The following is a 16,726-nucleotide window of genomic DNA, read 5'->3' as shown; positions in this document are numbered from 1 at the left end:
CTTAAATTTAGGGAAAATAAAGGGAGCATCCACAAAACTATTCTGTTAATATTATATTAATTAATTTTCAAAGCCTATTTTATTAACCTGAAGCGATTAAAGATGGTTAATTTCATTCTCTCGTTAAGGCTGTGATAGGTCAAGTTTCTTCTGGTTCTAGTATCATTAGGTCACTTCTCATAGGGGTCAAGGAAATAGACCATTCCATTAAATCTAAAAGAGAAGCAAACAAAACAGGGGCGAGGGGAAGGTCACCTTCTTGGGTGGTTATATCCCCTGGTGCCAAGAAGTACCATCCACTAGAGGCAATGCGAGTTGGCTAGCCTCCCGACTAGTGTAGTGAGTGAACACGGATGAACTCCGTCTGGCATTGCCTCTTGGATGAAATAACCAAAGAGGGTGACCTCAAGCCTGTATGTTGGTTTCTCTACAAGTATTTATGGAATTGTCTATAGGTGTAAATGTCTTAAACTGGTCGATGGCAGGTGAAGTATGCTAAAAATGTATGGGACATACTTTTTGTTATCTAACGTATTCTTATATTATTTTTATTTACATGGTACACGCCGCTGTATCACAGTAAATGTTATAGGAATTCCACACATATTTTGTTTTCTTTTTTATTATACATAATAATTTAGTATATATATTAAAACTACTCGATACAATTATTTTTGGTTGTTTTTTTTAATAGGTATATAAGAGTAATTATTTTTTTTATTAAATAGGGAATGAAAAATGGTTAAAATACTGATGTAGGTATTTTCTTGCGAGAAAGTATTTAGGGGAATTAAATTAACTTAAATTTAATGATTAAATGATGTCCTTTCTCGTTGTTTTCAAACTAAACTGGTTATTTCTTCCCCTTTTAATATAATCTAAACGAATTAGAGTGTAATTAAATTAAAATTATTTAATTTTGGGGTTTTTATTTTAATTCCTGATTATTTTTTTTTAATTTATATATGTACATAATTACACTCTACTACTTTTTAGTATAGAGGATCGTATTGTTTTTTTATTTTATTTTAATTCAATTTATTTAATTGTTGTTTTTAAATACGCTATTTTTTTTTGGAATGAACTATGGTAAAAATTTACAAAAAATATATAGGGGTTAGAATGACTATATGGTACAAGAATGGGTTGACACTAGGGAATGGCGGACTTAATTGTTGTATTCTGGCAGGCTATAGAAGATTTAGAATTGTATATACGCAGCCATGAACTATCAAAATGGAGTTTGTTTTGGTTTTTGGGGGGAGAAAAACTGGTTGATAGCGACATGATTCTTCTACGTGGCTTTTAGTGGAGCCCTTCCTTTCTTTATTTCGTCTGCCTAATCGAAATTAAGTGATTAATAAAAATTTTGGTTATAAACCAATGTGTTTTAGAAGTGTCTGGTACTGACAGCCAGTCGTTTCGACTCAAGTCAATAAGCTTTGTACCTTAACACTTCACGAGGATACAAAATCGTCTGCTCACCATTTTCGCTTGAATTCTTCTTAATTTCATTTCTGTTTTTAAAATTTCTTTTCTTCTATTTTCTAAATCCTAGATTCCAGTGTTAAAAATAGAAAATTTTTAAATTCTAGCGACATTTTTGTATATTAATTTCGTGGAAATAATGGGTGGCTAAAATTTATGTTCAGCCCCTTTTCCAACTTCTGACAACTCTGTTTAACAGGCGCCAGGCATTTCGCGCCTTCGCGGTGCCTTGAAGTTTAAAGCGGATAAGCGTGCGTGTGACGAGTGTGCGTTTATGCGTTAGTTAATTTTAATTATAATCGTAATTAAGTGTAAGAAAGCTTGTTACCTGTTGTAAAAACAATATTTTTCCGTTTTTAAACGGCATTGGCAATGGTTTTTCCCTCGCGGCTCTCATAAATGGCAGCTTTGAATAAAAATGGTAAGTGTTAAGCCTTGGCTTCAAAAGTTTGCTTTGAAAAGAGTATTAGGCTTACTTCTTTATTAGATTTCTTCGTTAATAACTCAACTTGCTCTTTCGCGCAACTTTCTTTCTGCAAATAAGACTGTTTCGTCATATTTATCTGATCACCGTTTTCCAAAATAATGTTTCAACAGATAATTTACCTCGTGCGCCCAAAACTCGTCATCGTAATTGCCATTATAAGAAGAATCCGAGGACTTATTGGACTCATCTTCGCTGTTATTGCCATTATGGTTCGAATCACCACCATTTTGGACACCGGATGAACCACAGCTCTCCTTGCAAGCAACATGATGATTATCTGAGGACTTGCCTACAAGAAAAAGAATTCTGGTAAGTGAAATTTTCTTGTTATAAACAGTTCTTAAGAGAAGGTTATGTAACCTTTGGTTAGTTTGCGAATATCTTCTTCGAGTTTTTGTATTCGTTCGCATTGCTGCGCAATTGTTTGCTGGTGTTGCTCCTTGACGCATTGTTCCCCCACTGACAATAATTTTTCTTCCTGAAACGAGACGTAACTCGACTTAAGAGTGTTTAGATAAGGATAAGTCCCCCAATTACTCTAAAATACCAACCTCGGTTTGACTCGCGCGTTGCATCATGGTACGTTGTTGGTATTGCGCTTGTAATTGCTGCAATAATTTGCTCTTAGTCCTTAATTCGGATTCGCATCGACTCAAATCCCCCAAAAGAGATCTGCGTTTGAATCGAAATATTTTAAAATTTGGGGGGGGGGGCGGGAAATGAAGTAAAGGCATATTTTTCTTTACTTGATATTTTGAATTTGTTGACTAATTACGACTCCTTTCACTTCTACCAACTCGGAGAGGTGAAGGAGTTCGCCGCGCAAATGTTGTATCTCCAAATCTTTCTCCTTTTAAAAATAATTAATTATAATTAAGCCTAACCTCGTTTAGTACGGGGATAATTACTAATTAGGTGTCGTACTTTAATTAAACCTTGCCATTCGCGAGTTTCTTTCATTATCTTATCGGAAGTTTCCGATTTTATTGATAGTAAATGAGCCATAGTTCCTTGGGTCTCCCGTTTTACTTCCTGGATAATTGCGTCCTTGTTTTTGATCTCTTGTTTGTAATTTTTATTCTCTTCGCTAATTGGTTTATTCGATAAATAGACTTATTATATTGATTACTAATTCTAATTATTATGATATACCATACCGAAGTTTATCAATGTATTCTATGACATCATCTTTATTATCAGTTTGGGCCCCTTGATCATTAAGTCTAATCTCAACCATAGGAATGGAAACTTCGGCTTGTAGATCTAGATATAAATTATTTAAGCTTCTTGACAACATTTCACGTAATTGTAAATTATAGCCACTGGGTCTCGTACACTTACCACCTATTTGTTCTTGTAAATCGCGCACGCATCTTTCCTTAACTTGAAGTGATTTTTGAGTACATTCTAAATCCTCTCTAAGTTGCCTCAACATGGCGTTTTGCAATTCTACATTTTGTTTCCAAGCGGCAATTTCGTCTTGAAAACGAATCTCTTTATTAGCCCATTGTTGCTCCTCTAATTTTAATTCCTCTAATTGCTCAGCAACACCGCAAGCAACTTTCATGTGTTGCTCTTTGACCTCTTGCATTTCTAGTACGGCCTAAATGACAAAGAATTTGTTTTAAGGCAATTAGAAAATAATAATTTCGAATAGAGTTCAGTTTAAAGGGAAGACACTTGAGTATTCATGATTTACTTCTAGTTATGAACTTTACTAAAATTCAACTGACTGACTCGCTATGAACGCTAAGACCAAACTGTTTTACATGCAACCCTAAAGCTAGTTTTTCCGAGACATTTCTGTTGAGTACTAGGTTGTCGCTAAGATATATTATCTAATCAGTGGACATCTTGAAAAATGGTGTCCGGAAAAGTAAAAGAAACGTCCTGACGGATAAAAACAATTAGTACTACTTACCGTTTCCAATTCCTGCAACTTCTCGATGATCTTAACCCCGGCCAATTCCGTTTGCACGTAGCTGTTCTCTGTCTTGGCATGATTATTTGAGCGATTTTTGGTGGTCCCTTTATCCTCAGCACCTACACTACCCCCGCCGCCACCGCCGCCACCGCCGCCACCACCACCTCCTCCTTCGCTGATGGAGCTGGTACTTGTGGAAAGGCTAAGGTTCATTTGGCTCCTCAGGGCAGAATTCTCGCACCTCAGTCTAAAAATCTCTTTCGACGAAGAACTCTCCGTATCGATTAGTCTGCAACGTTCGCTCTCTCCGGAGGATCTGTTCCCAGCCACGGCCATGGATGAACAAGGACTGGATGAATCCCTTTCCTCATATTCTTCTTCTTCTTCCTCTTCCTCCTCTTCATCTTGACTGGTGGAATTTTCTCCGTCCTCGATGGTTTCCCGGTTAAGGGGTGTGTCCTCGGTATTATTGTCCGCTACACGAGGGGTGGTAATAGCTTCATCCGTAGTAGTCGGGTTTTTACCTTCTTCTAGACAACAGAAATTGAGTTCGCCACCATTTTCCGGTTCCGTGTATTCGTCGGACACTCTCTTGACCACGAATTCGATCAGACTTTGGATGTAACGTTCCAACTTCCCCTCGATTTTCGTAGCTTTATTGGCTTTACTGATTTTTTGTGGGAGGTCTTCGTCGAATACCTCTTCGGTAGGTGATGATTCGTCGCGGACCAAGCACTCGATTTCTTCCAAGCAACCTTCTACGAAGGCCACGGCTTCTTCGGAGTTGTTTAAGCTTTCGAATGAATCTTCAGGCGCGCTGTCTTCGTCGATTTGACACGGTGTTTCCTCGGAACTATCGTCTTTTCTCTCGTCTGACAGGCTGGGCGCCGCGTCATCGGACCCGGAGACGTCAGTGTCGCAACTGGCTTCGTCCGTTAAGTTAGAATTACCCGAGTCGGAGGACATATTTGTACCACCAGCCGTTGGACTTTTATTTTTCGGTAAAGTCTCGAATGTCATGGAAATTATCTTGTTTTTATTGGTGCTACCACCTTGCTCGCTGCTTTTGGAACTGTCTTCCACTTCCGCCGTTGAGATGGTTGAGTCAGAACCACCCGGTGATGACGGGGTAGCTCGGGTTGTCGTCCCATCCGGCAAGTCTGTTGTCTTGGTGACTTTAGTAGTTTCTTCGCAAATTCCTTCGTCGTCTGGTACCAGATCAATATCTTTACCGCCGACCACACGCGAGATTATGTTGTTAAAAGTCTCGTTGTCGATGGTAGTGATGACGTCATCTGTACTTGACGATGTCTGTTCTATTAAACTTAAGTTTTCCTCTCCGCGCATGACCAGGTTTAATATATCCCCGATGTTATCTTTGTCCGATTTCGAAAGATCGTTAAGTTTATCTTGGTGCGGGTTCTTTTTGCCACCGTTGTTTGCCGGGGATTCGATGACCTTATCGGTTAAGTCTGATTTCTCGCCAGCGCTTTCGACCGAGTTGAAATAATTGTCCAGTTGAGGTTCGCCCACTTCGTCCTCGCTGTCCGACTCGAGGATTATTGATAGCATGTCGTCTTCACCCGGGACTCCTTGTTCCGCGTAATATTCGCATATCTCTACGTTTATGTTGTCCTCTTCACCGGAAGCTTCTTCCGTTAGTTCTTGAGTCGTTTCCTCTTCGATCATTGGGTAAATAAAACTATTTCTGGGCGACAAGTAAGCTGGGTTCTTGTAGCGACTGTCGTTAGGCGCGTATGAAGTCCCTTGCTTGTTGCCTAACCGACAAAATTAATGTTTAACCTTTTTAGTTAAAAATTTACTACGAATTTGTGAACGGAAATTAGTAATTTACCAATTAATAAAACAAAAATTTCCGCAAAATTTACAACGGACAAGCCAGTGAAAATTAGCGGAGTAATTGTGGTTTCTTAATGATTCGAATTTAAAGAACAAATTAAATAACTTACCATCTTCGCAGTCTTCTGGTTGTCCATTTTCCAAATCCTCATTGGATTGGTCAGCTCTGGACCGTCCAGAATTGTACCCCGAATCGCTACTTTTCTCTCTACTCGATCCGCACCGTTGTTGATCGGAATTACCTCCATCTTCATCGTAGGATTCCGAGAATTCTCGCGTTGTATTGTTGGTAGAAGTAGAAGAATCGTCCATGGATTTCCCGGCGCCATTCCTTTGGAAGACTTTTCCGCTATCATCGTGTCCGGTGTCTCCACCATCGTCGGATATGCTGGCCAATTTTTGCATCAAAATATCCCATTCGAAAGGCTCGGAACTGACACTCTCCTTCTCGAAGATTGTCTCGGTTGCCAATAAGGAACGACCCGTCTCTGTTGTCGTGACGCGTGTCGGTGAAATGACGCTCTCTTTACTGGTAGGCGAAGATCCTCGAGGTTGACAACTAATATCCGGTGAGATTGCAGAGTTTTTTCGACATTTAGCGCAGTTGTTATTTTCTTGGTCAGCTTCAACGTGTTTGATGAAGTCCATTTCGTTCTTGTAGACTTGTATCAACGCCGTTTTTAAGTCGTCCAGGGCTTTTTCGCTAACCACTGGTGGGGTTTTTATAACCTCTTCAACTGTATCGGCGTTGCGACCCGTTTTAACTAGCTTATCCTTAATGAAATTAATTTAAAAAACTTAGGTTAAAATTGTTTATAGAAAATAGACTAAAGCTGTTGTTGTGGTTTACCTCGGCTTTAAGTAAAAACTGCGAAATGACCTCTAATTCGTCCCAATATTTTTCGGATTGGTGCGAAGTAGTCGCGACTTTTTCACCCATTTCCTCGAAGACGTATCTTAATGTGTCTCGGGATAAGTAATTGGCCTCTATGTTGTGGGATTGGGCTAGTTCAACGAAGGTTTCTTGAAGCTTTAAATGAGAAATTTGAAAGATTTGGTTTTCGACTTTTCCAAACCTAATAAGTTCAAACGGGTTATCTTATTTCTTTTATTATACCAATTTGATTGATTCGTAGCTACCGAGGGTAATCAAGTCTCCCTTGTCTCTAGCATTACGATGTATAGGAAGGTGTCATACTTATCTTATAGACATATCTAATAAACTTATGGTATATTCATGACCCAACCCCTACCGTTGTAAGCTTCTCATCTTTTGTTTTTATGATATCTTGTACATGCACTGTTAAAACATCCTTACTAAGATAATCTAAGATTTCTTCCGAAGTTCTTTTTATCAGCGCCGTTCTTTCGTCTTTATCAAAAAGTCCTAAATTGTTTTCCAAATTTATTCAAGAAAAATTCCTAAGAAGGATTATTTTTTTGGCTTTTTATAGCCAAGAAGGAGCTAGTCTACACTCTTAAGTTCTTTTCCCATTTAATGAGCTAACGTCGAACGCAAAAGCTGATTTTAAAATTTAAAAGATTTTTTATTTATTTTTGGGTTATTTCGGCCCCTTTTTAGTGGTTGTTGTAAATATATTCTTATTATTTCTTTCTTGAGGCTTTTTAGAAATCCCTTTTCATTGTTTAGCCGCGAAGAAAATTAGGTTTTTTTCCTTTCTATTTTTCTAAAGAAAACTTTGTCTTTTGTCTCGTGTTTTGTTATATGACCTCATTTTGAACTTGAGGTTTTTAGTTGTTATAGCAAATTTTGGGTAGTGGCGATAGCCAGCCCTTGGTGGTTGGGCTGACCGAAAAGTCAAAGTGTATTGCGGGGATGTATCTTTAAGTGCGGTTCTAGAAACTGAAGTTTGGAAAGTTGGTAAAAAAAACTCGGTATTATTTTGACTGGCTAGTTTATTTGATGTCCAAACCGGAAATATAGTAGGATTGAACTATGACCTTTGCTTAAGTTTATAAGATATGTTCCTTCCATAAGTATGACAAGAACTATACAAGTTCGTAATGTTAGAGACTTGCAGCTCGAGAATGACAAGCGAGAATTGAAGTCCTGCACTCGGTGGTTAATTTTGCATGCAGGACTTCCATCTAGGTCCTATTTAGTCTGCATTACTAAGCCTTTGACAGCAGCGCCTCACCAGGCGTCTTCGCTTTACTTCGAATCTATGACCTACCTCAATCACTTCATGACAAGCTCCAGTTTCTAAGTTACCAGCGACAAACTTATAATTAAACATATCTTATGAATTTATGCCTTTGCAACCATCATTTCGTTGGTTATAGTAACGCGATAGTATGATTGAACTATGACCTTAACTGTGATCTTGGTTGGTACAACAGGCAGATTATTCGCGAGGTAACCCGCCTAGATACTTTAAAGAAATGACTACACATTGATTCCAATTAGTTGTATGCATTCCTGGCATTATTTATAACATCCTTGATAACCCTTTCACTTTAATAATTGCAAGCTCTCGAACTCCGAAAATGATAAATGATGAGTAAAGTAAAAATCCCTGTAAAAATTTCAGTTTCCTTTTTTTGGGGAGAAAATTCGCTTTTCCTACAACGTGCAGCAGAGAATAGGAATTTCAGTTAATAAAAGGATAGAGAATTTGGCAGGGGAGAGGGTCCTCGTTCGTTCGGCTGTTTCACTTTGGATAATTACATTCTGAATGCAAATTAAATCACGTAGACCCCCTTTTTATGACGTGAACAAGAATGGCTCTACGATGTAATTAAGGTTACTAAAGTATTTCTTGTACGATATACAAGCTTTGAAAAAAAAAGAAATAGAGAGAAAAGACATACGAAATAATAACGAAATTTTATGAATGAAGAATTAGGCTTAATTGTTTTATGTGTTGGGGAATCTTCGTCATAAATTTATTGCCAATTGGGCCTAAAACGTCAGGGAAAATCATAATAAAAAAAAAGGTCAGGGAATTTTAATCTGAAAATTTCGTACCAACTATATATGTGATTGGAGTACGTCATACACATAGCTTTTCTGGGCTTTCATTAACCTCCCTTGCAACGCCCAACTCATACTTTCAATTATCTCTATTTGCATTTGATACAACTTACCCCAGAAATTAAAAAAAATAAATTACGTATTTACACCGATTCCAACAAATGGTTACTATATTCTCGATAACTAGGACTAACCCCTTTGGCAAATCTTGTCCTAATCGAGTTTGACAAACCACGCGTCCACGTGATTAAATTATCCAAACGGGAGTTTCGATTTTAATTACTCTGTTGCGCCTTAACCCTTATTCCACTAAATTTCCACATGTACCCGGTCGCCGCGAGAACCCAAGCGCGTTCCACCGAAGCCTTGGTGGCGTCATTAATGAGTGTAACCATAAGATTATAAGATACCTACCATAAGTATGACACTACCTATACTTCGTAATACTACTGAGAGACTTACAGCTCGAGCCAGTTCGAGAACGACAAGAGAGAATTGAAGTCCTACACTCGGTGGTTAATTTTGCATGCAGGACCAAGTTCCATCTAGGTCCTATTTAGTCTGCATTACTAAGGCCAAATTTGACAGCAGCGCCTCAGCAGGCCTCCTTCGCTTTACCTTGAATCTATGACCTACCTCACTCACTTCAAAATTACAAGCTCCAGTTTCAAAGTTACCAGAGATTAACAAACTTATGGTGGAACATATCTTATGAACTTATGGTGTAACGTTCTCCCCAAAGCGAAAACCAAGCTAGGCCTTGCCCGCCGGAGAGAATATAATTAAAGGGTAATCAGACTGGACAGTCGAGTAAATACGCTAGCCCTTTACCCCCTAGGTACAATGAGTCAGAGGTGGTCCCTAAAGTTAATTCTCCCTCTTTAACCCAATAAAGTTAGTTTATTTCTACGCCAAGTTACAATTAGGGCTATGGAGTAAATCTCTGGTTCAATCTAATAGATTTTATCATTAGGGGTTTCAGTTGGAACTTTGAAAATCCAAGTGCAATTGCAAATTGAGCTTGAAATGAACTATGTTTTATATCAACGCTATTGTATCCGGATTGGGTGGTCGTATATCGTATAGTATTATTATTATTATAGTTTATTCTGACTTGGTATTCCAGTATAGTTTTCTGGTGTACAGGTTGGTTTAGGTATTCGAAAACGGAGAATTGGTTGTAGGACTGACTATTATTCTGTTATTTATATCAAAGGTTATTTTGTTTAACGTTCAATTTAATTAATGCTAATTAAATTTAAGGGGTCATCCGTTAAACAATCCAAACATAACTTAAAACCGGTGTCATAGAAATTTTTCGACTCAAAATCCTCCAAAGAACACCCCCCTTAATTTCTAATGGACTTTTCAGAAAAGAACCCTGTATAATATTACCTCATTTTTAAATTTTATTTTTAATTTTTAAATCAATAAGTTTTATGTATTATTTCTTCTTGAAAATTATCATATATTTCATATGGTTGGTGAATATTATTTTTGTTAACTCAACGGGCAACGTTAATCACATGTTACATCGCATTGAACCCTCGCTACTAAGTCACCTACCGTTACATCCATTTGTCCATTCAGTGGTCACTTCAAATAGCTAAGCTAGCCTGAGAAACGCGGGAAAATCCACTTAAGCAAATTAGTGGAGGGTGGACAGTCCCCAAAAAAGACTGCAGTCAAGTCAACCCATATTCTCTCACTCTTGAATATATTTCCCTCACTCCTCTATGGTATATTATAATGGAACAACTAAGTCAGTCCGACGTAGTTTATAACAATGCTAGACTAAGCCTTTTGGCAGTTTCATTATTCAATACAATAGGCGGTTCTCTCTCACTCTCTCATTTCTCTCTGAGTTGAGAATTGCTATGTTGGAATAGAATTTGACCCACTTGCAAATACTCCTGCAAACACAATTTATACGGTTGCAGTTGGTATATAGTCGGTTCGGGGGAAATTTTAGCTTAATTTTATTCGCCAGGATAATTTTAAATTCCTAAGTTTTGGTTTGTTGGTTTATACTTTGAATTGTTTTGTGATTTATAGCTTGAAGCTAATATATTTAATTTATCAAGTTAAAGCGATATGTTAACCAATTACTTAATTAAATAATTATAGTGTAATAATTTCAAGCGATATCGACACAAAAATATATAGTTTAACAAATTAAAGGTATACAAACAAATAAAAAAATATGCATATAATCCAACAAATTAAAGATAAATAATTAAGCAAAAAATATATAATCCAACAATTTAAAGATAAATAATTAAGCAAAACATATGCATATAATCCAACAAATTAAAGATATACAATCAACCAAAAAAATATAGTCCAACACATCAAGGCCAGAAATCCAACGAAACATAGTGAGATACAAAACAAAATTTGCATAAATATTTCAAAAACAATAATAATTATAATAATTGCACCGATATGGAATTGATAAGCTTACCCTTTTGTACTTGTCCTGTTCTTCTTCGAGCCTCTTTTCGGTTGACAATTGTTGCAAACGATACTCTTCCAATCGTTCCTCCATACTGGCGATCATTTCTCTGAGGGATTGGTTTTCATCATGGAGTTCCATGACATTTTCTATTTGCAATTCCAACTGTCTCGAGACTTTCTTGACCTGTCCTCCCAGATCGCCGAGAGCCCTGTCCTTGTCACCCAATTGTTCAGCCAGGGAATCGACGCGTTCCTCGTAGGCCCGCAACGTGTCCTTGTGAGATTGCCGGACATTTCTCTCCGCCCTCAGGATCTCCGCGGCGAATCTGGCGAAGCATTCCTTGAAATCCGTCTCGTCGTATTCCGAACCTTCTCCCGAGATTAATCTTCTGTAAGCCGATTCTAAACTGTCCCTGCTGTTACGCAATTTTTCTCCGAAACACATGTTCCAACTTAGTAGGTTCTCCATCACGTGACTCAAACACGACTTCAGACCTATAATGGGGCGCGTATTAAAAATCACGACTCCCAAACTTTGTCCCCTATTACTCTTGACACTTACCTTCTTCGGCAGCAAAAGACGCGGCAGTCACGTGACCGTTGACGTAAATAGGTTCCGGCGGCGTTTCCGGCGAATTGTACTGGTGTTGATTATATTCGGCTGAACTTTGTCGACCGAGACTGCTGGATCTTTCCTTAAGACGGTTGCGACCTCCACCGGAAGTGACCTGGACCGTGGAGTTACTGTTGGCTGAGCCGACCAATTCCATCTGCAGGTCCTCGTTGGTTTTCTTGAGCTTTTCTATCACGGCGTCTCTTTTATTGAGATCCCGTTGCGATTGTTCGAGCAAGTAGGCCATGGCTCGTTTATCCTTCTTCAACAAGACTATCTCGGTCTCCAGGTCCTCGTCCGAAGGAGTTTTCCTCAATGGCATCAACTCCAAACGACCACTACTTCCTCCGCCACTCTTATGTTTGGAGCGATGTGGTTTCTTGTGTTGTAAATCGCTCACCTGAAATGAAATATATAAAGGGTTTTATATTTTCCTTTTCAAGAGGTCCTTATAATTTTAAAAATAGTTTACGAGGACATATACCAAAAGTTGGGATATTATAAATATTGTAGAGAGAGATTATGTTTTGAACGAGGGGTGGGTTACTGAGCCTGATCGATAAACACTGGCCTAAAGAATCTACATGTAATCTTGAACTAGCCCTATCCTTTGGCTTCTTGGGAAGGATGGGTTAGGTAGGGTTTTGCCTTGAGTAGTTTTAGGTTAGGTTTAGGCTTGGATAGGTTTAGGTTGGGTTTAGGCTTGGATCGGTTTAGGTTGGGTTTAGGCTTGGATCGGTTTAGGTTAGGTTGGGTTGGGTTTAGGCTTGGATAGGTTTGGGTTAGGTTGGGTTTAGGCTTGGATAGGTTTGGGTTAGGTTGGGTTTAGGCTTGGATTTGGATAGGCTTAGGTTAGGTTTAAGTCTTATTTCAATGTCTAAACCCTTTTATTTTCTCCGATACAATTTCAAATTTGCTCGTATCTCGAGGAGTCACGTGATATACTTTATAAATTTTGGGAAGATGAGGTTAGGAATGACAAAACTCTTACCTCTCTTTTCAACAAATTCAAATCGTGAAATTTGTCGAGCATTTCTTTCTCTAACGTTGATAATTTGAGTCCCACGTCCTCGGGCGGTGGTGACGTCGAAGAGCTGGAATATCCTAGGAAAGAAAACGTAGCGTTCTTGTCGTTAGAATCGAATTCATTCTCTTCTTCCCTCAAAAAAGAACCAGGATGGAGAATATAAGGAGATTGAATAAGGAATCCCGCTGTTCGTCTCTATGTCCCTCTCTGTCCTCAGTCTTTCGTCATCTTTCCCTCGAGTGAACGCTATCTAGTTTTAGAAGCTTCGAAGTACTTCTTTTCCGATAACGTTATTTGTTAGTCCGCCTTAGCTTTCGCGGTTTTGTTTAACTGATCTTGAACTGAATGGGATTTGCTCTTAAAGAATTGAAAGATCGAAGGACGGGGAGAGAATGCCAGCAGGGAAATTCGAAAGAATCGCTTGTAAGTGAAGGGAAGAAGTGTGTATCTTGAAGTGAGATCGTGTCAACGACTAACAGCCAAGTGCCTGATGCCCTATTTCAATGTTTTTTCTTGGAATTAACCGGGATATAGCGGGGTTTTAATATTGTTTAATTTCTCGTTAAGTTAATGAGAAATCAAGGAATTTTAAATTTAATACAGGAATATTGAAGTGGATTTCTAGGAATTTTAAATTTAATCCAGGAATATTGAAGTGGATTTCTAGGAATTTTAAATTTAATCCAGGAATATTGAAGTGGATTTCTAGGAATTTTAAATTTAATCCAGGAATATTGAAGTGGATTTCTAGGAATTTTAAATTTAATCCATGAAATTAAAGGGAAAATACGATTAATTTTAAATTGAGCTCATGAAACTAATTGAAACTTTAAGGAATTTCAAAATAACTCGGGGAAAATTAATTGAAAGCTCAAGGGATATTAAACTAACTCATGATATTAATGAGAAAATACAATGAGTTTTAAAATCAACCCGTGAAATATAAGGGAAAATGCAATGCGTTTTAAATTCAGTCCATTAAATTACAACACAAATTAACCTCGAATATTCAAGGACAAATTTGAACAATCAGGAAAGGAAGATAAGGGGGAAATAATCAGGAATTGGAGGGGAGTCTTATTTCTTTTTCAAATAAGGACCTTCGAAATAAGATAAGCCTTATTTCGGAAATGGAGTCATAAAAGCTTATTGCGACCTAAGCGCCTTTCGCGACCGCCAATGACACAAGAGTGTATGCAAGTCCAAACTGGGGGAATTCGGGGCTCAGGGAAAAAAGGGGAGATTTAGGGAAATAATATTTCCTTTATTTTTTATTTTTTTATTATATTCTTTCTCACGTTTTCGATCTGAAAAGAGTAAAGTAAAAAGACGGCGTTTCGCTCCAATAAGAAATTTTCCCATTCGATATTTTCGAGTCAACGAACTTGGCAGCGGGATACTGCGCTGCGTCATGGACTTAGTCATTTTAAAGAGGACTAGTCAAGACCATAGATCCTAATTTGCAGCCCCTTTGCGTGCGCGTAGCTTTAAACATTAAATTAAGAATGACCTTGCTCAGGGATAGATTTAATTTTAGAAGTAGGAATGGAGAACAGAGTAATGAAGTTGGGCGCGCGTCAAAGTCCCCGACCCCCCCTTCCACGGGACGGAGGGGGTATGAAAGAAGAGGCGGCGGGTCATAGCCGCAGAGGTAAAAAAGGGAATTACCTCCGTATTTTTCGCCGTCCCCGTCAGCAACGTCATCAAAACGTAGTATTTAAGTGAGCCAATAAGATAATTTAAACTTTTCGATATTACGTGTTAGAGGGAGGGGCTCTATACTGGGAATAACTGAAGAAAATACTAACCGTTCTCCATTCCTACTTCTAAAATTAAATCTATCCCTTCTTCCTTGATATACTACCTGATAGAACATACCTTTCCTTACATGGACAAAGAAATCATTCACTTTTCCAACCCCTTATAGGGAATATTTATGAGGTCCATGGTTCTGTCAGACTCTGGCGAAATATTTCGGAAGTTCGATCATACAAGGCCTAACTCCCTTCAAAATATTGATTACCGGGGGCAATAGACGAAGGTCACAGAGACCTCTAGACTCTAACTCCCTCCACCCCCTCAATTATTACGTATATATATTTTGGTTTCAACTCCCCGCCATTCGATTGGACTATTGAATTATAATGATGGAATTTATTCCTTATGTTTCGTGAATACTAAATATAAATAAATATTCTTGGGGAGTTTTAGTTAGTATAGTATCACTTACTAAGTTACGTTTCGAAAATTGTCTACGAATTTTAATGGGTTTTTCTGCAGTATATATTTTCATTTCCCCTTTCATCATTTTAATCTAAGACGAGGCGTGATTTCCTTTTCGTGTGGATATAGGACATAGGCCTAGCTGAAAATGTTATTTTAGACACGTAGTTTTTGAGCTCCTTTGGTTTTCTTTAGTCTAAAATTCCGTATTGAAAAAAAGTGTAAAATTTTATATGAAACTAGACTAGAGAATCATATTTTTCTAACTAAACTCCTTATTTCTATTCATGAACTCGTGTGATGATAATAAAAGACGGCGAAATATTATATTATCGAAATAGAAAAGTTCGCGTTAGGCCTAATGTATACTTAGAAAACATTTGTTAAGCCTTGGTTTTATCTTTAATAATAAGGTCACGTGTATTCCTTATGAAATTCTTTTTTTTTTATTTAATTTTGAAAATTTCACGTGCTATGCCATTGCCTATAACAATTGGTATAGAATAATGTCATGTGATTAAAGGTGAATAAGGGTTGTTGAGAAAATAATAGGTTTTTATTGAAGCGACGAGATAAGTTGACCAACCGCGTCTGTTTTCTTACCAAGAAGTTCGCGTGTTAGAATTTCTTTTCCGCTCTCCTGAATGAAGCAGCGAGAAAATAAATTACGGCTGGAAGCGAAATAGAAGGAGTAGAAGAAGAAATAAAAAATAAAAAAGGAAATAGGCGACAAGGTTTGCTAACGAAAACGTAACGGGAAAAAGGCAGTAAAAAAGAGAAATGTTAATAACGTTCAGCCACGTCGAAAAGTGTTTATGAAAAAGTTTCTTTTCCCCATCCCCCCACTCCCACGGAACTTCCAACGTCAAAATTCGCGTTTGGAATTGACTATGACGGTTCTTTTATTAGCTATACCTTCTCGCTTCCCATCATCACATGGACCTTGTCACCCTTGCCTCCATTTTATAAAATAGCCAACAAAAAAACATCTTATACTGGAAAGATAAGGGCACTCTTTTCTTATCGGGGTTTTCTAAGGTTTTTAGTCAAGAGGTCGCCAACTTTACAATAAAGTCTTAAGTTGTAAAAATTAGACGATATTTTGAAACTTTTCGTGGACAATATTTCCAGCTAACAATTTCATAGCCTACATTTTCAGCTAACAATTTCATAGCCTACATTTTCAGCTAACAATTTCATAGCCTACATTTTCAGCTAACAATTTCATAGCCTACATTTTCAGCTAACAATTTCATAGCCTACATTTTCAGCTAACAATTTCATAGCCTACATTTTCAGCTAACAATTTCATAGCCTACATTTTCAGCTAACAATTCCATAGCCTACATTTCCGGCTAACAATTTCATGCCTACATTTACAGCTAACAATTTCATAGCCTACATTTACAGCTAACAGTTTCATAGCCTGCATTTTCAGCTAACAATGTCACACCATCCAGACATTTACAGCTTTGAAACAATTCCATCCTAAATAAGATAGTAACTAGCCAACCCCATATACACTTTGATGTCTCATTCTTGGATCGATAAAGCGCTAAGAAAATCCTCTTCTTTTCTTTCGGGGATGTTCTCGTCTTTTAGGCACCTCTTTTACTTTGTCAACAACCTTTCTCGCTCCTTTTTCTCTATAC

The 16,726-nt window shown here is 37.8% G+C and overlaps 1 protein-coding gene across 3 annotated transcripts in view; it reads right to left on the bottom strand.

Moving 5' to 3' along the window:
- Positions 1-552: 552 nt before the first annotated feature.
- Positions 553-16,726, bottom strand: part of LOC149709852 (uncharacterized) — a 28,016-nt gene continuing 11,842 nt past the window's right edge. The window contains exons 3-19 of one of the 3 annotated variants that reach the window (XM_089857957.1): positions 12,816-12,928; positions 11,774-12,224; positions 11,219-11,706; positions 6,610-6,789; positions 5,870-6,533; positions 3,897-5,677; positions 3,317-3,578; positions 3,133-3,238; positions 2,900-3,062; positions 2,722-2,825; positions 2,527-2,647; positions 2,336-2,453; positions 2,095-2,264; positions 1,965-2,033; positions 1,817-1,894; positions 1,486-1,554; positions 553-1,339 (exon numbers count right to left, since the gene is read on the bottom strand). In XM_089857957.1, the coding sequence (XP_089714083.1) occupies positions 1,295-1,339; positions 1,486-1,554; positions 1,817-1,894; positions 1,965-2,033; positions 2,095-2,264; positions 2,336-2,453; positions 2,527-2,647; positions 2,722-2,825; positions 2,900-3,062; positions 3,133-3,238; positions 3,317-3,578; positions 3,897-5,677; positions 5,870-6,533; positions 6,610-6,789; positions 11,219-11,706; positions 11,774-12,224; positions 12,816-12,928 (4,982 nt within the window). In that variant the 3' untranslated portion in view covers positions 553-1,294. The remainder of the gene's footprint in view (positions 1,340-1,485; positions 1,555-1,816; positions 1,895-1,964; positions 2,034-2,094; positions 2,265-2,335; positions 2,454-2,526; positions 2,648-2,721; positions 2,826-2,899; positions 3,063-3,132; positions 3,239-3,316; positions 3,579-3,896; positions 5,678-5,869; positions 6,534-6,609; positions 6,790-11,218; positions 11,707-11,773; positions 12,225-12,815; positions 12,929-16,726) is intronic. The other 2 variants (XM_089857959.1, XM_089857958.1) reach the window with 2 other exon arrangements.

Source organism: Phalangium opilio, unplaced genomic scaffold (assembly GCF_054372755.1).
Source record: "Phalangium opilio isolate 3A_F unplaced genomic scaffold, DU_Popi_V2 ptg000011l_1, whole genome shotgun sequence".
NCBI lineage: Eukaryota > Metazoa > Arthropoda > Arachnida > Opiliones > Phalangiidae > Phalangium > Phalangium opilio.
Note: the sequence above shows the minus strand (reverse complement) of the source record. Positions and strands in the feature narration are given on the sequence as shown.